Source organism: Macrobrachium rosenbergii, chromosome 41, assembly GCF_040412425.1.
Source record: "Macrobrachium rosenbergii isolate ZJJX-2024 chromosome 41, ASM4041242v1, whole genome shotgun sequence".
NCBI classification, from domain to species: domain Eukaryota; kingdom Metazoa; phylum Arthropoda; class Malacostraca; order Decapoda; family Palaemonidae; genus Macrobrachium; species Macrobrachium rosenbergii.
The window spans coordinates 29,003,927-29,029,555 of record NC_089781.1 but is presented as its reverse complement, the minus strand read 5'-3'; the positions used below and the strand labels follow the sequence as shown (position 1 = coordinate 29,029,555).

The following is a 25,629-nucleotide window of genomic DNA, read 5'->3' as shown; positions in this document are numbered from 1 at the left end:
AATTTATCGAACTATTAGAGTGTTTTATTCTGTCTTCTCCTGTGGACTATATTGACATATCTCATCTTCATGGTATGAAGATTATATATATATATATATATATATATATATATATATATATATATATATATATATATATATATATATATATATATATATATATATATAATATATATATATACTATATATATATATTATTGCTATTATATATATATACGTCTAAATTTCTAAATTTCTGCAGGGCTGCTTTGGAGATTATAGAATTCTCTCATCCCCATTTCATTATTGCTGACTCGACTTGATAAGGCATCTGCTTACCTTTACCTGCGATATTTTGAATCAGCGGATTTGTGTTCGTTTCATATCCTCAGAATTTGTCTTCGTCGTCCTTTTTTTTATTTTGCATAATCATGAGATTGTTATGTACCCTTTTTTTAATTTAATAAAACATTCATTATTAAGGCTACCTATGGTTGACGAAAATGTGGGAAAAGTACTTCGTATAGGAGTCATTTCAGTTCTGATAGATGAGCATTATTTTGTCAGAACATCTGCTGAGACGAAAGGAAAGTTGCCCGGCTGTCAATTAGGCAAGAGGGAGGAGGTTTCACGATTACATCTTTGTTTCTTCTCTTACACGTTTAGCGAGCGGTGTCAAGCAAAACTCATCACTTGCATTTTGGAGATCAGCCTATGCGATTACCGGTAATATGGTTATTATGGTATTGGGCTACATCTTTACATTTTGGTATCCAATGGGATCATAGGTTAGGCTAGATTCCAGTAATACCCAAGTTTGACATATTCAAGTACAGTACTGTATTCTTGCCAAACTCGTTTAGGCATTAAGCTCGTTTTCCGACTTTTGAAGATGTTTCCGAACTCCTTTTTTTATTTTCTTTTTTTTTTATGTCCATCACAAAAACGGTGCTTCTCACAATTGTGAGAACCAGAACGGAACAGCAGCAATAGCCAGTTGTATAGGGAAGTGCAAAACCCATGAATAGTAGGCCAGTTAAGGTAAAAAAAAAAAAATCAAGAGTAGAGAAGAAGCACTGACAAATAAATAGACTTCATGCTTGTCATCTTTTTAAAAAATTACATTGTTGCTTGGTTATTAAGAAACTGCCGATAAGGGGTAGGCTGCGTACACCATAACATAGTCTAACCTGACGTATGGCACAGCAACAAAGGCTTTCTCATTAGGGGAGCAAACCCCACCCAGGTCCCACTTAATCTTGCCAGAAAGTGTAAGAGGGATACAATCTTAACACAATCTGTTTGGCAAAATATGCAGTGATGGAGTTCGAGGGGACCACATACCCTGGTATTATTTTACTGTAATACAGCAACATGATATTAGACTTTTTATGCTTTGCTATTAAGTCTACTTAATATACTTGATACAAAACTCACATTAAAATTTATCAAAAATTTACCATTACCGAGATATTTATCATCTTTTTTATGCATAATGTTCATTCCCAATGGGGCTTGTTCTACACATGGTACCTGTTAGAGTGGTTGAAGTATTAGAGTAAATATTTACCACCATTATCTAACATCATAGGACATAGTGTCCTGCCTTAAAATTATCGCAGCATTCATGGGGTTGTTGATCACAGGTACTAAACCCAATCATGCTCTCAACTATCAAGTACAACATGGGGCGTCCAGTTGTTTCCTTCCAAACCTGGATTCATAAATGTTGACAACAGTGACTGGTCCATGATAATTTGTGGGATTTTGAAGTATTGTACCTTTTAGTTTTCTGTAAAAGAAAACTATTGTGCCGACTTTGTCTGTCCTTCCCCATTTTTTTCTCTCCGCACTTTTTTCTGTCTGCACTTTTTCTGCCCACGCTTAGATCTTAAAAACTACTGAGGCTAGAGGTCTGCAAATTGGCATGGTATGTTGATCATCCACCCTTCAATCATCAAACATGTATTTAAGGTTTTCAATGTATTTAAGGTTAAAGTTAGCCCTGATTGTGCTTCTGGCAACAATGTAGGATAGGCTACCACCAGGCCTTGGTAAAGTTTCACGGGCCGTGGCTCATACAGCATTATATCGAGTCTGCCAAAAGATAGAGCTATTTTCAGTGCCTTGATTATACGCTATAGTGGCTATACAGAAAACTCGATCGCGCCAAAGGAACTTCGTCACATTTTTTACTTGTTTTATATTTGAGAACAATAATCCCTTCAACTGACAAACTTACATTCAGCAAAGTTCATTGGTTTTATCATGTATGCAAGACAATTCAGAGAACAAATTCAGTAAGATGACATTGAATTGATCTTAAAGCCTCTTCATACTTGGTGTTCTCCATTTATCTACAAGCCATGCTGATACTGAAACTTCAAAAGTAAGAAAAAAGTAGAAGGTGCACAGCAATATGTGGTAACAAGCATTTTTTATATCGATGTTCTCAATAGGTAAAAGGAAGACAAAACAATTGCACACCATATAATACCTCAATAATAAATACATAATATGATTGTGTGTAATATTCCCACAATAGATGCAAAGATAGGTAAGTTAATTGAAAATTGTCATTGATATTAAATGGGATTCCAAAAAATTAAAATGGCATCCTTCTTTAACCAGAAACAATTTAATTGTGCCTTGGTGAGAACTTAATAAACTTGACTAGTTTTTCATAGAGTAGGTGAACAGCATTGGTCAATTTCATGAAGCACAGAATAATTTTACGGGCATTTGCTTTCTGCTATTTAACAGACATTGTTAAATGAAAGCGAGTTAAAATGGGAAACTAGTAGTTTTGCATGAGGATAAACAATAAGTGATGAGTGTCAACAGCTAGTGTGAAAACCTGTACACATAAAACATAAAAGGAGTAGAGAGAGAAATAAGTGCTTCATGTCTAGCTCAAAATAGAGGAGAAATTTTCACAAAATAAAAGGCCTTCCAGGACATTAAATCTACACAACCTCACGTAAATTGCTGAGTCTGACTTGCCAAGGGGCCTCTTCCTTCCCTGCTCAACCTCCCACTTACTTGATCTCACACCTTAAAGTTTTTCCTTACTCCTCACTAAGGAAATAGAAGGTTGAAGTTCTCTCATGTCCAGCTGTTCCAGGAGTCAACAATTCAATTACTGTACTGTACTTTGTAAAAAGATTGCCCCTTGAGATATCTAGATGTTTTATTGTTCCTTACTGTAAAAATCATTTGCTGCCTTTATTGGTAGTTGATTACGGGAATAGAATATTACTTGTGAGGCACAGTCATCAATGAGCTAAAATTGGAGGTCTTAAAAATGTTTTTGGTTTGAGAAACCTGTATACTGTAAAATAAAAATTTTGTTTACTGCCTCCTAATCAGCTGAAAGTGCCCCAAGTCATTATGAGAATAAAACACAACCTCAGAAACTCATGTGCTTGTGCAACAAGATACTTAAAGCTATTGTGTGAACAGGGTTAGGATCAAATTGGTTATTGTTTTATAATGGTCTTTGTTAGAAGACCCTTGCAAGATATCACAAAATGTTTGTTAGGCTGAGTTTATGGTCACTAATCAAGAGAAGGGTCCAGGTTAACATATATCAAAAACCTTGCTAGATATAGATAAAATAAAAAGAACTACAGTATTTGCATCAAGCAATGGGGTAGACCACTGTTAGCTCTACAGAAAATCTGTTAAATAAGGCTAACCTGTATCTGCCTGCCAGATTAGGCACTGACAGATGGAAAAGATTTAGCATATATTTACTTTAATGAGAGAGTGTGATCATGAAGACGTATAAACATTTGGTTTACCTATGCCTTTTATTCTCTGAGGGTTAATATGACGACAGCAATCTCAGTGTAAACTGCATATTGCTCTGCTCATAAATGATAGGCATTCTCATCCCATTTGGGAAAGTCCTTCCACTAACTTTCAGGTAGTGTTTTTATCAGCAAAATGCACCATGTCTATTGTATAAGGTAGTCTAACAAGAAACCATTAATAAAACAGATTACCAGAATTGGAGGTATATATTGTATCTTCGTGTAGTAAGCTCCCATTTCCCTTTCAGTCCTTGCAGTTTTCAGATTCTGCATACTTCCCTTTCATTCCTGTTCCATTCTGCCACCTCATTTTAGGTCATTGCCATAGGCCCAATGGACATTTATCTGAACTATTAAGTCTGGTATCTTAACAAACCCAACATTTCTGATGTACTGTAATTTCATGGCTGGGTCTCTCTTCACATTCTACCATATCTCCAACAGGGAGATCCTATTTGTTATCAGTTTTCTTGTCTCTTTTTAGCAGAATTTCACATTACACGAAAAGTTCTGTGGATATTTAGAAAAATTCACAAAAGGGGTGTCTATTGATGAGCAGCAAGTAACTACAGGTAGCTTTTCAGAAGGATATAAAAGTAATCTGTAGGGAGGAGGGATCTCTTGGGAGATGGATTGCTTAGCCTCGATGGAGTCTGTAATTTTTTTTTTTTTGTTCATGTAGATTTTTTCTTTCTATTTAGTTGTCATTTTCAGGAGGCAACATTACAGTACTCAGAATACACATTGCAACTTAGAAACAGATCCCTAGTCCCAGAAAGGGCGGCTCTAAATCAATCCTTGGTCCTCTTGTATCTATTCCTCCACAAAAGATAATGATTCTTACTTGTCAGATGCAGTTGAATGCTAAATAAGATCAGGGGCAAGTATCCTTGATAGAGAGCTTACTGGGAGAAATCAGCTACACATATTCTATTGAGTGTCTGAACCATTAGAAGCAGTATGAATTTTTGTGTCCCTGCTATGCAAGTCATTCCATTGTTGAACATTACTACTTGCATATTTGTAGTAGATTGGTTCCCATAACATGTTTTAGCAAGTTCTTACAGGCAAGATGTCTACTTGCTTTGGAATACTTAAAATTCAGCAGAAGAGTAGATCAGTAAGCTGATTATCTTAATGCTAAATTTTGTTGTTATTGCAGATTGGTTTTGAATGTTTACCTTCAGATGACAGATCTGAACATACTGAAATTTTTTTCCCAAATGTTTTTGTATATTTTTCACAGACCTTGCTATTACATTATTTTTTATTCTTTCATGCAGGCCAGTGGTAAATCGCTTCAAGGTTTGAAGATCATGGCTGATATAAGTAGACAAGAAATTTTAGTCAGGGGAAAGCCAACAGAATTTTTAAGTATAGGGAAAAGTTTGAATGAAGATCCAAAGAAAATTCTGCTCATTATTCCAGGTTGGTGTTGTACTAGTTTCAAATGTAAATCTGTTGTGTTGTAGCATAATTCAGTTCCAAGACTATTAAAAAAATTCATCAATTTAGCCATTAATGATTTTTAATTGCACTATAGACAGTGTACTGTAGGTATACTGTATTTCATACAAGTACAGTATTGTGAAAATTGTAAATTTCTTAGTGGTAAAATTCCAAAAGCATATACTGTATAAGTAAGTTTGAATTTAACTTTACATATTTTAAAGCTCATTGCATTCATGTTACTGTACAATATACAGTATACTTAAGTATACCTTAGTTTAACCAGACCACTGAGCTGATTAACAGCTCTCCTAGGGCTGGCCCAAAGGATTAGACTTATTTTACGTGGCTAAGAACCTATTGGTTACCTAGTAATGGGACCTACAGCTTATTGTGGAATCTGAACCACATTATACCGAGAAATGAATTTCTATCACAAGAAATAAATTCCTCTAATTTTTCATTGGCTGGCCGGAGAATCGAATGCGAGTTCAGCAGATTGCTAGCTGAGAACGCTACCGACCCGTCCAACGAGGAACTTACAATATATACTACCAGTATAAACATTTGTACTGGCATCAAAGTTATTGCACACTCTGTCTATATTAGAAATTTTAAGGAAACTAAAATTATTGCAACAATATTATTGTGCTATGTAAGTGCAAATATTTTATTGTGCCTTAGTTACCGACAGAAGTTGAAAATACTTCAAATTTCATTTATTATAATGGTTATTTAAAATTTGTATTAGCATGATCATAAATTTTTTGTCTACTTTTATTCTATAATAATTTATGCTATGGTAAGTAAATTTCCACATACTGTACTGTGTGTGGCAGACTCGTTTTCTATGGCCTCTTCCAGTACAGTAGTTCCAGTACTGTATCCTGTAAGAGCAGATCCTTGGGGCCAGCCTTAAGGAAGTATAGAAGTGTAGCCCACTACAGTAGTCTGTTATAACTCCTTTATACATTAATAATTATCATATATAATGGCTGAATGTATTGTGTAATTTTACAGATACATCACTACATTTAGTCTTTGGTATTGTTTTGCCTATGTTGTATCTTTGAACTTTTTTCCTGGTTGCTGAGAACTTGTTTTTCTCATGTAAGTCTTTTTCATAATTCTGTTTATTCAAACTTTTTTTTGTAGTGTTGATTAACTGGGTTAATAATCCGCTTGGAAAGTACCATGCATCAGCTTAGGACATACATGGAATTACAGATGAATTAAAATTGAGAACAGTAGAAGAGGGTGTCCAGAATAGTGCTATCATGAGAAGTGAAAAGTCGGGCTAGGCCTTGAGATTACTGGACAACTAGATCTGAGGTGACTGTAGACGCACAGAATATGATAATTCAGGCAACCATCATTTCTGTTCAAATGAGTATGAGCAGTGGCTAGTGTCTGGCTGACTTAGAAGTCTCAGGCACTAAGTTGCAGCTGGGTTGGCATCAGTGAAGGGCAATGGTTGATGTTGGATGCCTGGTTTTGAAAGAAAGCAGCGACAATCGAGTAAGATTTCAAGTGACCAATCTTTAGATAATAAATGCTAATGACTGGTTACTGACAGATGGGTTCATCAGATATTGTTGTACAAACTCCTTTTAGTCTCAAGGAAGAACAAGACCAGAACTTACAATTTTTGGCTCTGTTTGCAGAACAACACTGTAGAAGAATGCTGAAATAACCATCAAGAGACAATTATCCATATGTAGGTTAATGATGACATGGACTACTTCAAGATGACAATTGTTAGTCTGAATATGACTGGATGAGGAAGGATTTAACAAGAGTGAATGGCTTAATTGAGATTGGAAAAAAAACGCTGGTTAGTTGAATTGGCTAAGACTGGTCAGTAATGAGTGGTTATACAGCCTATGGTTAAATGACCAAAGTTACTCATTGTGGATAGTATGCCAGGCTTTGGCATACCGTAATGGGAAGGATGATCAATACATTGTTCAATTAGTACCAACAACAGCTTTTCAAAGGATGATTGGAAATTACTTTAAACACCAGGCAGACAAACACCAGGCAGACAATCGGTATGGTTCAGCAATCAACACATAAGCACTTGTTGTACTCCTAGTAGCAGTTGATGATCAACAGCAGCTGTGAAAATAATAATGGGTCAATGGGAAGACATGATAGAATGGTCAAAGGCATTAGATGAGTGATGACAACCATCAGGCAGACTGTTTCCAAAAACACAGTGATTATAAATTAAAAAGGTTAGATGGTATAGGCAATTTAATAACCAAATAAAAATAATTCAGAGAGAGCATAGTAATGAACAAACAAGAATTGGTTGCTTTATTGCTTAGTACAGAATACAGTGCATTTTTACAAGAACGCATACCAGAATCAGAAAATATGGTAATTTTACCAGGCCTTGGACTCACTTTCTGACAACAGTGGGAGGAGTCAGTCTTAAAACATTCTGGATAATGATCCAGCTCTTGACCTTCAATAGACAACAGTGCAGCTAGGTTAGTAGTGCCATTTTAGGTTTTTGCTTTATCATTTAAGATTACACAGACTTTCATCTCATGGGAAGCTGTTTTAAGGGCCAGTACTTTATGTTCATAAGTTAGCAGGGAGCAATAAGAGTTGTAGTGAAGGCCACAGTTGGACTTATTAGCAACTACCTTGAACAACACATGACACATTTTTTACTACTTCCATACCGAGAAGCTTTAGGTGCAGTATTGAATCACTGGGATGAGCCTGAAACCTACGTACTTTTCTGTCTTTCACTCTAAAGAATGATTGATTGACAGTCTTTGGTTATTGAGGGGGCATGGGTTAATTTTAGAAGCATTTTTCCAGCCACACATCAGGTGACAAAAAAAATTTGTCCGTTTGAAAATATTTATTTATAAGGCAGTTCTAGTCATTATTGCAGTATCAACTAAGTCTACATGGGCTTCTACCAGGTGAGCCATGCTCTCTAATTGGTGTCTTAGACACAGTTCTTTTCCATTCCCAGCCTTCATTGACAGATGTTGAGATTGTATTTCAGACTGTTGAGAAGGAATTTCCCTCTACCTATGTATAGCTACAGTGAGATTATCTTACAAAACTTTATGAGGATCTTGGCAGACCATTTTGTCAAGCATTTTTAAGTACTATATACAGCTACAATTCTGAAGATAGGTTTTCTTTTGGTGTTTCCTCTAAGAGAAATCAGTGAATTAGTAGAAGTAACAAGTAAAAGCTGGGTTTTAGTATATCTTTTTCACAAAATTGCCATTGAAGTGCAACCTCTGGATTTGCAGTTCCTACCTTATTTTATTTGGTAGTAGGGAAGAAATTATCCCATTCATTAATGGATTTTTACTGTTACTGTACACTGATAAGTTGTTTCACACAGTGTGTACCTATTTTGTTTCTATAAATGTCTTCAAGACTATTTTATTACAGGCGGTCCCGGTTTACCTATTTTGTCATAAGAAACCTTCTATAAATGAGTTTTACATCAAAAACCTTCAAATTATGATTATTCTGCCATTTTGGGGCCATAGTTCTTCAAGACTATTTTCTGATGAATATTCTCAGAAGTCATTGTATTCTCAGAAGTCATTTTCTAGATCCCACAGCTCCCTCACCAGGGCAGGATTATGCTTGCTTTTAGGTGAGTGTTCTTAAGATCAGATTTTTAGTCACTTTGTGATGTAAAGTCTCTCCACAATCTCTGCAGAATATGGAAGCTGATGTTAAAATTTCACACTTTCTAATTTTCAAAGTTTTACCCAAGGGATGAGACACAGGTTTTTGGATACATTACAGTAAACTTGGTGGTAGCAGGTTGGGAGGTCAGTTTTTAACCTGTGTCATCCCATTTGTTCTGCAATACAGTTTTCATCCTAGAAGCCCAGCAGTTAGTTTGCATTTAATCTATGGTCCTGGTATTCTTGTGATTTTTAGTAATGCTTTGTTGCAAAGCGGAAAAAGAAATGACCTTGGATAGTTTACAGGGATACTATATTATGACATGAACATTGTTTCCAAAGTAGCTGTATTCATCCCAGACTTGTCAATCATGTTAAGCCCTTTTTTTGCAGTCTGTGATGTTCCTGGACTGTTTGAGTTGTACAAAAAATTTGTTTGTTCCAACACGATATACAAACAGTCGGTTTTTTACATTAGGAATTACTTACGGCGAAGCTGGACATGGCCGATAAACTCTTGAACAAGGTGGTTAGGCAGTAACTACCACCAGGTAGGCGGGAATACCCTGCCTGCCTGGATGTAAATATTTCAGTTTGCTTTCGGCTGTCATGCGTTGCGGACGTGGTTTTGGATCTCTTTGCCTGACTGTCGTTAAGCTCTTTATTATCCCAGTGGCATCTTTCAATATTTGTGAATATATATTGCGTGTTTGATATTTATTAATACAAACCCATGATTTGATGTCCAAGGGCATATTTAGAGGGGCGTAACCGAGTGGTAATGCTTCTCTTCCAGTAGCCCTTTATTTAGATACTGAAGGCATTCCCCTGTGCATTTGGAGATATTAATTGGGATGTAATATCTTCGCTCCCCTACATTGATTGGGACTAAAGAGTTCGCTTCCCTTCTTTGGCTCCCGCTCTATGTGTACAAGAGTGTGACTACTTCTTCCTACTTGTGCTGAGTGCTGTTTTTGCCGCCTGGCTATAGAGTTGCAGGGCGGGGGCAAGGGTGCGGGCGTTGTCGGTAAGTTCTGCTTCCACAGCGCCCTTGGTGGCCTCCCCTCTTTCCTTCTCTCTCCCTGTAGGTTCTTCCTTATCTCTCCTTCAGTAGAGACCTCTCTCCTTCGCCCTCTTTGCTCGCTCGTCAGGCGAAGACCGCGAGGGGGAGCTGCACGGGCGGTTGGGCGACCTCTTCTAAGGGACCTCCTCTCACTGCCTAGGGCAGTTCTCCTCGTAGCGAGAGGAGTCTCCCTCTACTAATCATCTTTGCTTTTTCTTTCAGGTTGACAGTGAGCATCGCAGACACAGCAGTAGTTGGCTGGATATCTCAGGGGATATCTTGCATGGAGTCCCGAGTGTTGCTGTCTCCCAAGGAAGAAATTCGGGATCGACCACAGTACTTGGCTGGAATGACGTAGTTCCATGTCGGGATCATTCTGACTCTGTTCCCGCCGATGTGGATCGATCGCTGTCATTGCTGGCCTTCATGTATGCTGTGGCACTGCCTCTGGCATATCTGTGGTCCGTCTGCCCCTGCTGTTTCCTGTGTTATGCTCCTGTTAACTCGACGACAGTCTCTGGGCGGCTCTTCCTGGTCTCCTGCCACAGCCGTCCTGATCGCTTCTGTCATTGCTGGTACTTTCAGGTGACGTTCCTGGCCGTTGCTCTAGCTCCTGCCTTCTGAACCGCTTCTGTAGCCCCTGCATCGGCTGTCCTGATCATGCCTGCTGCCTCTCCTGGTGGTCATGCCCGGGGCCCCTTCCGTTGTGTTCCTGCCTAGCTGCCCTGGAGGTTACGATGTCCGCCATCCTGTAGAAGATGTTGGAGTGAAGGTGAAGGAAGTCGCCCTGTGGAAGCGATGTTCCTGGCCTTTGCGGTAGCTCCTGCCTTCCGAACTGCTTCCGTAGCTCCTGCATCGGCTGTCCTGATTGTGCCTGCTGCTTCTCCTGGTGCTAAGAAGAAGGACTTTGTCCCAATTTGGACCTCCGGTTTCGTAAGTCCGGAGTTGGCTCAACTCTTAGGAACGAACCTTTACTTGGTTATGCCTTTTCTCTTTCAGAGATTTGGCAGATACCTTGGTAATCAAGGTTCGTACCAGGGCACTGCCTTGTCCTTTGGACAGTGGCCAAGACCTTTGGGTCTTAGTCATATCGGCTCGACCTTGAGTTCAAGCCAGACCCCCCTCAACTCCTAAGAAGTTCCAGGCTTCGGAAGAAGATCGCGGAACACAGCCCTCTTCTTCCCTTCTAGGAAAGTGCGCATAACTGTCTCTTTCCACCCTCTTTCCCATAAGGGAGGAGGTAAGAAGGGAAGAGAGAAAGAAGTATCAACAGTGAAGAAGTTCTCCTACTGCAGATTCCTGGATGAAATGATACTTATCGAGTCTCTGGACCTGGCAGCGACATTGCCGAGACCTGGGATTAGATTCCTTCAGGGAAAGTATCTATTTCCCTTAGGTCTCGGCAATTCTTTTCATCAAACTTCCATCCTGTTCCTCTCCTGTGCTCCCGATTCGGGGAATGCCAGCCCTGCTAGAGCTAATTGTCTCTGTATCCTGTCATCTTGCAGATCCCCATGGTGGAGATGGAGGTCTGCTTCCATTCCTCCGTCCTTCTTTCCTCTTCGAAGTATGAGGAAAGAGTTAGGCTAATGCTTGATTGAAGGAACCTTCGAATATGCTTGCATATTCCCCTCACATCGTGTGTCTACTTACAGATTCACCGCTCTAGGATAGGCGCACACCTGTAAAACTTTGTCTTGAAGGTGTGTGACTGAGACGATTAGTACCTTCTCATCACCATCCTGGGGTCAAGGCAGCCTTTTGTCCTTCCAAGATTCAGGATGAGTTTTGTGACACTCAGTGGTTCATTGAACAATAAAACCACAGTACTGTAGTTGCATTTGTCAACAAAAAAGAGGGAATCGTTTTTTTCCTCCTGTTTAATCTGTCGACATTTGCAGGTACTCGAGTGTTCTATAGCGCACGCGACAGCTCAATTAGCCAGATGCATTCCCGGTGGGGATGTATTGGTAGGCGAGCTTGGCCTTGGGTTTGAGTGATCGGGACGGAACGTGCTGCACACTCTTTTCTTCATGAAGGTTTATGATGAGACTGTTCAACTGAGAAATCCCTACCGTCTTTCTGTTGCCTCCCTGCACAACAAGTCGGTAGTTTTTCTCGCTCCTTCGTACCAGACCCAGAGGCTGCTATGGTGAGGCATGCTGTCTTTCTGGGAAATTTGATTTCTATGTTTTTCCCTCCGTATTTGTCTGTTTTGCTAGGGGTTCACAAGCTTTGCTTACACCGAGTTACAGACAAATGCTGGAAGACTTCGCCTTTCGCCTGAGGCATCAAGAAGAGTTCTGCTTGACCCAACCTCCTGTAGCAGCTATACAAGAGGTGGTTCTTCAGGAAGTACATCCCTGTGTGTTCAGGACTGGGAGACCTTCCAGTTTCCTTGCAAGCATAGGCTTTCTCGCTGGATATCTCTTGATGTCCTCTGCAACACAGTCCCAGGGACTGGAGCCGTCTTCGCTGGTGGGTGTCATTGACGGAACTTCTTCTCGGGTCAGAGTCACTCTTCAAGTCTGGACTTCCTCGTCTTCTCCGCCGAGGGTTGCTTCTCTTCCTTTCATTTTTGGAGAACATAGGCCCTTGCGAACTAGTTTTCTATCTGAAGTAGCCTTCTTCTCCTTAGTCGAGATTTAGCTACTGATGAGAAGCTTCTTTGGTCTTGCTGTCCGAGGGAACTGTTCCCTGGGTGGCATGTGACTCTCGTTTAAGTTCCTGTCCCATGCTCTGCACCCACCCTTACGAGAGTTGTCAGATAGAGATGTGCCCTCTTAGGATCATCTCTCATCTTGCTCCGGTCTTGGTGTAGAAGATGGAAGAACAGGTGAAGGGGATCAATACCTCGACTCCTTCTTGGATGTCATAGGTGGACTCTGAATCCATCAGCATCTATTGTTGGGTTCGAGTCTTTCTTGTTCCCCTCCTCCTTGGACTTTGTGTCGATGATCCAGATCATTCGTTACTTTGTCCTATTAGGGAGCAGTGGTACTTTCCAAAAAGGCTCGACATTCCTAACCTGGATGTCGTCGACAATTTTGCTTGTACTCTCTCTCCCAAGGAAGAAATGTCTAAGGACACATCTTCCTGACTTCATGAAGCGATTGAAGGAGGTACTCCGCAGCTGACGACAACAATACCAGTACCTTCCACCCGAGACCTCACGAAGTCACTGGCTTGGTCCATCCCTCGCATTCTGGAAGTTTCTGTCGGTCTGGAAGCAAGACGTGGTCTCATAGACCACACTCTTGTCTTCCTGTGGTCTTGCCTACAGGCCCTTGGAACCTTTTTTCCTTAGTCCTGTGGTGGCTGCTCAAAAGTTGTTTTCTTACCTGGCTCTTTCAAGAGGACTAGTAGCATCTCGCCTAAGGTGTTGGTTTTGGAAGTGAGAAGGATACCAAGAGTGATTGGCCTCTCTTCCTCTTCCTTCCCTGTCCTCCTACTTCTCCTCCTTCAGGATGAGAATAGGACTCGAACCAGTACTTGCTGGATCTGGCTTCTGATGCAGTAAGACTTCTCATCGAACACCCGTTCTATTTTTCCTCTAGAATCATAGAAGCAATTCCGCTCCTTCCTGTAGCAAGTGGAAGAAGGAAAGACTGGCAATAAGGGAAACCCTATCTCAGCTTTTCCTTACTACCTCCGACACTAGATTCTTCCCAGCCTATTTCGTATGAGTTACGTTTCCTCACTCATGCGAAAAGGTCCAGTACCTGACATTTGATCTTGCAGTTTCTACATTCTCCGATCAATATGTCAGAGACATGGTACTCCTCCTCACTCTTTCGACCAGGAGGAGTAGCCCAGGTGTGCAGAACTCATCAGTTCAAGAGACTCACTCAGATTCTTCCTTCCAACCGGTGAGTCTTCCTAAAGTAAAGGACCAACAGTTTGTGCATCATGTCGGAACGAATCACAAATTTTGGAAGTAAATTGTATTTTTTCTAACTATTCAACTTTACATTAAATATTATGCCACCTCATGCCACCCCTCAAGCTGAACCTGGACCGAAAGGCAAACTGGAATGTTTACATCCGGGCAGGCGGGTATTGCAGCCTACCTGGTGGTAGTCACTACCTAACCACCTTGTTCAAGAGTTTAACGGCTGTGTCCAGCTTCACTGTAAGCAATTCCTAATGTAAAGGACCTCAGGTTTGTATACAGTAGTTAGGAAAAATACAATTTACTTTAAAAAATTGTGATTTTATATTGGGTTAGGTCAGTGTATTTATCAAAGACCCATCAATCGTAGAAACCCTTTCATCACACTGTGCAATGTTTATTAGCCTGAAATGAGTTCTTAATATGATTGCTGGGTGTCTGCTGAAAATTAGTGTAGACTATGAAAACTTATACAGGATATTCAAAACTAGTAGTTATAAGGTATATCTTAGATATAAACCTATTATTTCACTCGGAGTACCCCTCTCACAGTACACTTAACTTGGTTTTTCAGGATTCCACCCAGGATATGGATTAGACATGGACTGCCCTTAATGTGAAAGGTTTTATCTGACATCTAATAATCTCTTTGCTAGTTTTTAAATAGGATCCATGGCTTTTCCTTTCCAGTTGATTGCCAGCTGTGATATTAAGCTGTGTTGCTAGAGGCCATACAGAATATTTTTGAGGTGAAACTTACCCCTCCATCATTAGCTTTATCTGTGGCTACTTGGCCCAGGTTTGACAAGAGTTAAAATTGAAACAATCATTAACGAGCACAGTGCTCTCAGTAGTTACTCCCCAACCCTTTAGGAGGAGGGAGTAAGACAGCGAGTGTTTTGGTTCATCAGTCATCTCTTGTCAGTGAACATGGCCAGCCATGTAGACAAGCACTCTAAAATTTGTGTTTGTTTTCCAGGTTAATGATGGACCATATGATTTTGGTCTGTATTTGGCAATATGGATTCTTCTTCTCTATTGCCCCTATCAAAATCTGTTAGGTTTTGTAAGGTAAGTTACAAGATCAGATTGGTAATTGATGTGTTTATTAAGTAATTGATGTACATACACACGAACTTGCATGGATCATCGAGAGGTGTTATACAATTCTGACAACCTTCATGATCATTGCAAGAGTGGTAATTGACTTGCATATTGAGTAATTGACATATATATGCACTAATTTGCATGGATCATCGAGAGATAATTTACGATTCTGACAACCTTTGTGATCATTGGAAGGATTGGTCTTTGGGAGAGTTAAGGAGAGTAAATTGCTGAATTAGAAGAGAAAGATAGACTTAGGAGAGAGTAAAAGAACATTCTTGAATGTAGGTTTTCTTTAGAATTAACACCTGGTCAAGAAGTTAGAGATAAGTCTATAGTTTCTTCTTTAGTAGATATGGATCCTTTTAAACGCCAATATCAGCTCAGGCAGTAGGCTAGATGTAATGCAATGAGATGGATTCAGTTAAATCTAGAACTGAATTGTATGTAACTATTTGAATCATTACATGTATGTGTCCATTACACTGGCAGGGACAGTGTCCCCTCGTTCCTTTGGCCACTCCGCAGACTCAGTCTTACCGTCCCATCGGCTCTACCTGCCGACAGGCCTGGTAGTCCCGAGTGTTTCCAGATGAGGACTAACAACCCTCTGTCTCCTGCCTTTGCTTTCAGTCCTCCATGGACAGAGTTAGATCATAGTCACATACGACAGTTTTAATAGGTCTAGATCTTGTGTTTGACCCTGTTGTCTCACGGTTATTCTAGTAATTCGTCCAAGCCAGATAACTGATCGCGATCTGTTGTGAGTGCTACCATTGTGCAAGGTGCTGCGTCTGCCATTGTGCAAGGTGCCATTCCTGCCAACGTGCAAGGTGTCATGCCTGCTAGTGCAAGGCTTTGCTCCTGCTAGCACCCATGGTGTCACACCTGCTTGCATCGCTAGTAGTCCTGAGTCTGTAGTTAGCTTTCAGAGTCAGTGTTCGAGCTAGTTCTCCCCATTTATCACCGATGATCCAAGTTTGTTTTGAATAGGCCACTGTTATGTCATTTCCCATTCTTTTATGTTTTCAAGCTTAAGCTAAGTGTGCCAGATTTTAGTTTTTGCCCATAGTCCGTGAGTTTCCACAAACAGCAAGAGTTCGTACAGGTGTCTGGGAGTCCGAATGAGTCTGTAGGGCCAGAGGCGAGACTGCATGGTTGTCTGCAAATCTGCGTGAGTCCGGGTGGCAGGTGGCGAGTCCACATGGTTTTTGCGAGTCTGCAGGTGTCCGTATGGCTGGCGGTGATTCTGTGAAGTTTTCTGAGAGTCCTTAGGAGTCCGCATGGCTGGTGGCAGCTCCTCACAGCTGTCAGCAAGTCTGCATGGTTGTCTGTGAGTCTGCAGGTGCCTCTTGGCCTGCAGTGAGTCTGCTCACATGTTGGCATGTCTGCATGGTTGGTTGTGAGTCCAGATGGCTTGCAGTGAGTCCGAACGGTTGTCTGCGAGTCTGCGCTTTTGTTTGCAACTCTGCACGGGTGTTAGTGAGTCCGAAGCTTCAGTGAGTACACATGACACTTCAGTGAGTCTGTGCAAGGAGTTTGTGAGTCCTATTAGTGAGAGAGCTTTTGACTTTAATTTTCTGTCAGCTGGATTAAGAGAACTTTAGCTCCTAGTCTTGGGAGACCATTTATTTCTGGGGCTACTTATGTCCTTGCCCTTCCTGTCAGCGTTCTCCTTTGCTTCCTTTTCAGGAAGGGGAAACATTTAGCCTGTCCCCTCAGTTTTAGGGAAATAGTTCAGTTGTGCGTTGACAAATCCCTCAGTCCTTCCTTTAAGTTATCTGTTATTGTACTTGAGAGTCTTGACTCAGCAGGAATGTTTGGCCAAAGATTCTCCTTTTGAAAGTCCTCTCTCTTGTGTCCCTTGCTGTCTGCTAGGAAGAATGTGGTGTTTGGCCAGGGGATTTTTTTCCCCCTCTTTTCGTGATCCTTATTCTTCCAGCCAAGAGAGGCGTAATTGTGTCTGCTAAGCTGCTTTTCTCATTTCAGGAGCCGGAGAATATGTATTAAATTTGCCTGATGCCATTGAGGTTTCTCTTCAGTGCTTTGTGCTGGTTACTGTTAGTGTTTGTAGGAGTTTGGCCCTCCTCGGGCCAACGATGCTTGATAAGCCCTATAGGTTTTTGTCTCTTTAACAAGGCCTTCTTTGGGATGGGATAGGTGAACTGGCTCATGTCTCAGTTCATCCTTTGGGAAGGAATAGACAGCAAGCTATCTATTTTCGATAGCTATGAGGACAGGGAAGGGGGCACTGAAAACTGAATTAGTACTTTTCTCCTCCTTTCCCAGTCCACTGAGGGAAGTCCCCTATTCTTCCTCTTTCTACAAATGCACTTTGGGCAATTCTACCTCCTTCCCCGGTCTTCCTTCTGGGCTCAGGAGGGAAGAAGTATCCTTTTTGGCAGTAAGGATTCAGTTTTCTTCTACCAAAGGTGGTTGTGCATTTCCTCCAGCATATCAAGATTCCTAAATCTGATCAGCTCATCAAGCCCTTGTGTGCCAGTGATTCCAGGTTGGACCTCTTCACTCAAGTGAGGGAACATTTGTTGTAATCTCCCTGGTAAAGGAAGTTCTTTGTAAGGTTTTTTACAAGGTTTATTTGTGTTTCTTTTAGGTTTCGCTGCCTTTTCAACCTTTCATTCATACAGAGCATCTTAGAGAAGAGACAGGTGTTGGTCAGGGAGTCTTTTCTCCACTAGAGAAGGCAGCATTAGAGGAAGCAACAGCCACCTTGCTGGCCTTTTTACACAGGCTATTCCCAGTGCCAGGCATAGGAGTTTGGATGATGGCCCTGGACATGTACGGGCTTAACCACTGTGGCCTACTGTTGCAGGACAACTTTGGTATCCATTTACATCTGGAAGCTTATGCCTTTCACCATTCTATATGTTTCGAAGGTGATCAATGTGATGGATCATTCCACTTCTATGGTCCTGTGGTTCCAATGACAGTATGGCATCTGTGTTGCCTCCATAAAGACTAGACTTTCAGCCCAATGGCAACGACTCATTTGTTAGCTTCGAGTTGGCTGAGAAACGGTGTCCAAATTGTCATTTCTTTGGCTAGTGAGATGATCAGATGAGCCTACCTTGCAACTTCCTGGTGGTCATCAGTATGTTTCGAGCCAGATCTTTCAAGGCCGGGGGCATTGGAGTGTTCATCCCATTCAGGAAGAACCTGTCGGTCAAGAACCAGGATGGAATGTAATCGTGCAGATCATACTCATCTCCTTTTACCATGGGACATTGCCCATAGGTCCTTGGACTCCTTTTCCTTGGATCCTGTGGTAGATGCTCAACAAGTCATGTGGTTCACCCAGCTCATGAGAGACAGGTTGCATCTTGCCTAAGGCGTGTGGCTGCAAGGAGAGGGTGTGTGTGGGACTGGCCTCCTCCCTTACTCTTGTCTTTCTTCCTCTTCTAGTGGGCAGAGGAACAGTGAACAACCTGTCACGTGCTGGACAGGCGTGCATGCAGGTAATCTAGATGACTGTGTATCCTATCTATAATCTAGCTCCATGTGGATTAGTAGATGCAAATCCTTCCTTCTCTCTAGCAAGGGGAGAGAGGGACTGATCATGAGCAAACCAGTTGGTTATTCTTAGTTTTATAGTCTCCAACACGTGGGTTCATCCAAACCTTTTCGAGTCAAGGGTATTACATTCCTTTAATTCAAAATGCCAAGAAGTCTGAAGATCGAACATCTCTTGTTCAATAGATCAGAGGTATGGTCTCCTTCCTTTGCTCTTTCATGACCAGGAAGAGAGTACCCATGTGAGCAGAACTACCATTCAGTTCAGAGATTTACTTAGAATCCTCCCTCCTGAAGTAAGTCTCCCATATGTAAAGACCGAGGGTTTGTATTTGTGTAGGAACAAATGACAGATTTTTAAAGTAATTTGTATTTTTCCTAACATACAAACCTGAGGTCATTACATAAGGACCCACCTCTCACAACCCCTCATTCTCTTACCTGGGCCAAAAGGTAAACTGCATAGAATTGAATGCGCACCAACTTGGTGGGTGCTGCTGCCCTACCATCGGTAGCTATTACCATAACCACCTTGTGAAAGTTTAATCGCTGGATTTCCAGTTCGCTGAAAGTTACAGTAATCCCTTATGTAAAGATCTCAGGTTTGTATGTTAGGAAAAATACAAATTACTTAAAAAATTTGTCATATTTCAAGTTAATGAAAATATTTTTAGAGCAAAGAAGTTATTTAAATGTTATTTTTAAATTATTTTTCAACAGGTAACCCTGGGGTAGTTTCCTATTATAGAGAATTCATGCAGCATCTCTATGATGGCGTTCGAGATACTCATTCTGTTTGGGCTGTCTCCCATGCAGGTCATTCTCACACTCCAAGTCTTTCTTTCTGGCCCAGTAAGTATTTTAGCCCCACAATGTATATTTTAGGGTTGTCTCAGTACCAATAGTAATGTTATTTATTCAGGGTTTAGACTCAGAAATCTGAGTAGCAAATGCTTAGTCTTTATATACATAATCATTTTCAGATGTACAATGCTGTTTTCTCGTATAGGTATCATATTTGTAATAACTAAGAACCTCGCTTTTTATAGATATTGTGTGCCTAGCCTTAAGATCCATGTGGCTGGTGGAATACACTCCTTATGTGGTAAATGGATTTGTATGAAAACTTCTAGTAATGAAAACAGTTTTGTGTTATCACACCCCCATTATTCATGCACAGTATATGCTGGAATAGTTTTTCAAGTCGGAGGCCAAGATTTTGAAGGTCCCAGAGTGTTTTGTAAGCCTGTAGAGTCCTGGTAAGTATTTGGTAAATGTGCAGAGCTGGAACTGACTCCAATGGCTTATAAGTATGTAAAAGTATATTCCAACCCCATGGAGTGTAATGCATGGCATTTACATGGGGGGTCTTTCAAAACTGGAAAAACAATTCTTCAACATGAGATTTAGTAGCCCAAAATCTCAAAGTCTGTTTTGGCTGTAAATGATCAATGAAGATGAGAATGGTGAATTATGACTGCCTGTATAAAAAAGCACATCTGATAATATCAGATAATATATATAAAAATTATGTATAAAATCTGATGATGTATAAAAATCATAAGGAGCAGAAAGTAGAAAAAGCTGGTGACTTGCACTAGAAACTGCTCTGTTTTTTCGTATCCATTACATGAAGGCAAACACTATACTTTGTAGTCAGGATGAATTCATTGTGTAAAGCGTTATTTCATCCTTTGCCCTATGAAAACATGCTCTATGGAAACTATCTTAGAAGTAATTGATCATCTAAAGGTAAAGCCTTATAGCTCTCTAGAGCTGAGTAAGTGGTCCTTTTCCTAGATGGTGTGGAGGACTAGAAGGGATGATGAATTGTATCATGAGAAGGTTCATTGTACTCATGTTTAGATCTTTGTTCATATTCAAAAACAAATCACAATTCCTCAGTGACTATCTTTCGATTGTAACATTTCCCAGGCATTGTTCAAGTCTTGTTTTGTCAACCCTCTTAACCCTGCTATAAGATAAAGGCATTAAGGAAAATAAATAGTGGTGTTGACTGAAACAGATCTTATTCAATTATTGGATCAGTTCTCTTGATGTGACACTGCAAGATCTCTATTGTTGGATAACCTCTGGACACAAATATGAGGGATGTCCTGAGGTTTTCGAAGAGTAATGAGAGTGACTGCTAGAGGACTTCTTCCAAGGTAGGAAGACCCCCAGAGCTTCCTGTTACCAAGGACAGTGGACCAGATTTCTTCCTTGCTATGATTAAGGAAGCCCCCAATACAGGTGATCATCCTTAAGCCTCAGAGATGCAGTTCCCAGTTGCAAAACTTAAGAAGTCAAGCAGCAGAAAAAGTAGGAAAAGTTATATGAACAGTTTGAATAAAGTAGCACCACAAATAACTTACAGCTGCTAGGATTTACAGGGATGAACTGCATCTGAATGTTGTATTGAAGCTTGCCATATGATTGTCTGTTCAGGCATACTCTGAACATGTCAAAGTGCCATTGTCAGCAACTCTTATTATATGCTGAGATTGTTTATGAACAAATATTCCAGTCTCTTGAATACTTCTACCCTTTCTGAGGAGGTTGACTGTCAATGGCACCCGGTCCTAGAATGGATGCCACCCTGGGTGGCTTCCATTCGAGTGGTTGGCAGGCACCAATTTAGGTTCTATTACTAAGAGCCAAATAGACACAGAGGCTTGGGAAAACTCTAACTCCAGGGTAATATATTGTTCCCTATTCTGTAATGCTGAGGACCTTGTCATCTGATTTCATGACATCGTGACTTTGATTGGGGTGCACCTTTATTATCCAAATTTTTAGGGAAAAAAATGGTAGATGGAGCTCTGCTTAAACAGATCAGAGTCCTGCTATTATGAAAGAAATGAAAAAATCTTCAAGGACATAATCAGGCAAACCACCTGTAGAGTCATTGTCCACTACACCTATGAGGTTGCCCAATAATGTACAAAAGTTAGAGGAGTTGTGTGGAGCTATATGTTCCAAAGAAAGCCGTGTGATCTGGAGGCAGTGATCTATCCACTGGAATAAAATTACAAACTCTCATTCTCGCTGGTAATATAACTTTGACTTATCTTAAATGATGAAGAACCTGAGGCACTGGCCAAATCTAACAAAGAGGATCAGGGTTTATTTCAACATTAACATTAACACCTCCACTAGTCAGTTGACGAGCTTGTATGCAGACTATACCAGGACTTGCCCACCTGTTCCCCTCAGAGTTTTGGGTTTCTTTATGCATCTGTTGGGGCGCTCTTGTTCTTTCAGGTCTTTTTGCTTCCAGAGCATGGGGAGCTCGGCATGCCTCCCACCTAAGCTGCTGTTCAGGCTGTTTTAGTAATGGTTTTGAGATGAAACATAAATAATTTTTTTAAAAAGCATTCATGTCTTTCAGTAAAAGCTCATTACCTTAATCAAGTAGTCTTCTTTCTGACCCCTTGGCTCTGTCACAGCTGGATCAGACAGTCACAATATGATTCTGTCAATCACTGACGATGCACGAGATTAATGCATTTTGGATTGGGACATGATGCACAAATAGGTCATGTTAAAGTAATGGGTTTTGTAATGAAAAAAATTATTTTCAGTTAATTATATACTGCATTTGGATAACTGGAGTGTGATGTTATCATCACTGAGGAAACTTTGATATCTTAAAACCAGTTTCGGCATTTATTCAATTGCTTGGGCACTTACTCAACTGGAAACGTTAGGCCTAGAAATTATTATGGTTAGGGGAATCCTTGAGCACATATACATTCATATGCATTGCTACCAGCCAGCTGTCACTTTTCTTGTGTTTTTTTAACAGAACCATGATGTTTCTTGGATTTAATCAGTAACAAAATTGGCACACAGTATAAGTAATTTTTCAGGACTTTTTGATGGCATGGATCAGTAAATTTGAATAAAATATTGTTATGTGTAGGATTTTATCAGTAGCAAAATTGGCACACATTATAAGTCATTTTGCAGGAAAAATATTGACTTAATTTAAAAAAAAATATTCTGCTGTTATTTATCAATATGATTGAGATTTATTTTTTTTTTTTTTTGCTGGCTGTGTTACCCTATTTACAAGCCAAGAAATTTTAGGCCTCATTTCATTTACTTGGGTCTAAACTTCTCCTTTCAGGTAATCAACATGTTTATGACTTGGAAGAGCAAGTACTACACAAGATGGCATTTATCATGGATCATGTACCAAAGGGTGCACAGATAACATTAATAGGACATTCCATTGGTAGCTATATCATTCTAAGGCTTCTAAAAGCCATGGAAGCTCATTCAGAAATTAATATTGAAAAGAATTACCTTCTCTTTCCTACAATTGAGAGAATGAAAGTATCTCCAAACGGAGAGAAGTTGTGGCCTTGGCTTTCATACTTTCGTTGGTTAGTTATATTTTTTACAGTATTAGCATATATCCTTCCTGTTACAGTCAAACAGACAATATTAAAGCTTTACTTTTCAAGGAAAGAAATATCAGAGGGTTCTCTGAAAGCAACAATTGAGTTACTTCACCCTAAAATCATTCAGAATGTCCTGTGGATGGCATACAATGAACTCAAGTATGTCAATGATGCTGATAAGGAGACAGTAAGCAAGTATAAAGATAAATTAGTGTTTTATTATGGTGCAAGTGATGGATGGTGTCCTCAGTTGTATAGAACTGAATTGCTTCAGAAGATTGATGGGCTCACTAGTTTTCTTTGTGAAGAGGGCTTTCCCCATGCATTTGTTCTAAGTAAATCAGAAGGGGTAGCGAAAAAGGTTGTTGGTTGGATTGCCTCATGATTAAATTAGTGCTCTTGTTAAGTCTCACAGAAGAGCTTATTACTAAATATATTTATGTATGGTCCAACATTTGCAACAATACTTGCATTGCTTATGAGAAAAATGCAAATTTCCCCAACGATACTTTGGTTTCTTACCTGCACCTATGATTTGGCTGGGAATATTAAAAAAAATAAAACTATGCCATATGATGTTATATGAAAATAAAGTACCTGTATTTTAACTCAGTGGTCACGTTAAACACCTAATGATAATAGTATTCTGTAGTGGTCAGGTTAAACACCTAATGATAATAGTCCTCTGTACTGGACTTATACTTCTCCCTCAGTTAGGTGACTTTCAGCCAGAGGCAACAAATCTGCCACTTCACAGTGAGTGAAAGAGAATTTCTAGATTTCTTTTTTATTTATTTATTTTTTATATATTTATACTTACCTATATAGAGCCATTTTTTGTATAATGCTCATATATACTTTAATTTATATAAAGTGATCATACAATCACTTATTATAAAGTAATATATAATTTTTAAAAGTACACTACTCATATCTATGTAATAGTTTTAACAAGTACTGTACTGTAGTCAAATGTATGCAGTACAATGGTTTTTTATAAAGTACTGTACTGTAGTTAGTACCGTTATAGTTTATTTATGTTGACCATGCCCCTACCCAAAAAATCTTTTTAAATTCATTCTTTAACATTTTATTATACATGCACTGTACACTGTTGTATTTTATTATAAACAAATGTTTAATCACTTGCCAGTATATTGCATACTGTCCTGTATATCAAATTACTGTATTGCTAAATGGAATAAATTTCTGGTAAATACAATGGCTTACTCACCATACAAAGTGAAGAATAAATTAGGAAAATTTTCCATTCCACATATTACAAGTTACCATTTTTATGTAAATAAGTATTGTGGTAAATACACAAAAAGATTTTATTGCATAGTACTGTACTACATCAACAAAAATTACTTCATGGAAGAATTTACATCATGAGTTACTATATTGTCGTATCATTACTCTTATATGACTTTTGCCATGAAAGTAATTGCATTGAAATGGTGTGTCAATACTCATATATAACTATACTTGTATGTAATGCAAAAATCACATGACACTGACCTGTAAATGGAAAATAAACTTTGAAATAGAATATTCATGCAGAGAGAGAGAGAGGCTGTTATTTCAAAAATCACAATGTATTTCAAATTAGAATATACACCCAGTAAGTAAAGTGTAATACTACTCTACTTGAAAGTCAAGAAAAATTAAAGAGATCCAGTCAGATTTTATTGATCTTCATACCCTTAGGTAGTTCAGGTGTATCCACATTGTTAAAGATATTAGCTAATGTGGCTTTCCATATTACAAATTTCAGCTGCAGCTTCAGCATGAAACTATTCAGCTCCTTGCCAAATTTATCACAGGTTTTATTGTCGAATGTACTGGGATGGATATTTTAACCATTATAGCTAACGTTTATCGACATTATTGTTACTCTTGAAAACTGACATACTGTACTAGCAATGAGACTGACAGTATCAGTATAGCTAGATAAGGTACATCACTGTGTGTTGGAAAATAAGTAATTAAAGGCCATTGTACGAAATGATTTTTTCATGGCAGTCCAAGTTTGTAGTTTGGTAATACTGTATGATGGAATAAAAAAAAACTGCATACTGTATTTTGCACATTAATGGAAAGTACTGTATGGTAATTTTGAATTTAGTTATTTAGCTTACATTATGTTAGCAATGTTGCACATACAGTACCATGTGTTTAGTGCAAAAGTAATGTAATAAATGTGTTTATTACTGGCGTGATTGTAAATGCAAATAAGGTACAGTAACTTGAAAATATTAATTTTGATTTGTTAAATGGAATTGCTTAAAGATGCTCAGTTGTTCAAGGTAAAGAAATGTGAACTCAATTGTATAAAAATGGGGAAATATCAGTATTCATAATCATATACAGTATACTGAACTGTTTGTATATTTTGGAAAGATGTGCATTTTGTAAAATAAAGTATTTCTTGTATGTTGGGCTTCCATAGTACTTTATATATTTTTGGCATTAACATTGTGTTGGTCTTTCAAACTGAACAAAATGAAATAAATAGCAACAAATGTTATTTTTTGTGTATTTTTAAATTATATGACCAAATTAAAGTACAATTTGGGATATTGTAAAGATGAATTACCTATTTGGAGAAGTATGTCTGGGAGTATTTTTAGTATCTCATCATTAGAAAGGTTTTCCACAATGCCTCTTACTCTTGCAGTGCAGTTGGAAATTAAGTCAGCTGAAT

General features: G+C 39.3%; 1 protein-coding gene across 2 annotated transcripts; it reads left to right on the top strand.

Annotated features, from left to right (window-relative positions):
- The first annotated feature begins 544 nt into the window (after window positions 1-544).
- sturkopf (lipid droplet associated hydrolase sturkopf) lies at window positions 545-25,452 on the top strand. Of its 2 annotated transcripts, none has more exons than XM_067084215.1 (4): window positions 545-705; window positions 5,078-5,222; window positions 19,234-19,365; window positions 22,646-25,452. In XM_067084215.1, exons 1-4 carry the CDS (start codon window positions 694-696, stop codon window positions 23,305-23,307), a joined length of 951 nt encoding a protein of 316 aa, XP_066940316.1. In that variant the 5' UTR covers window positions 545-693; the 3' UTR covers window positions 23,308-25,452. The 2 variants fall into 2 exon arrangements, with proteins under 2 accessions (XP_066940316.1, XP_066940317.1); XM_067084216.1 differs by having other exon boundaries at window positions 563-722.
- The last annotated feature ends 177 nt before the right edge of the window (window positions 25,453-25,629 follow it).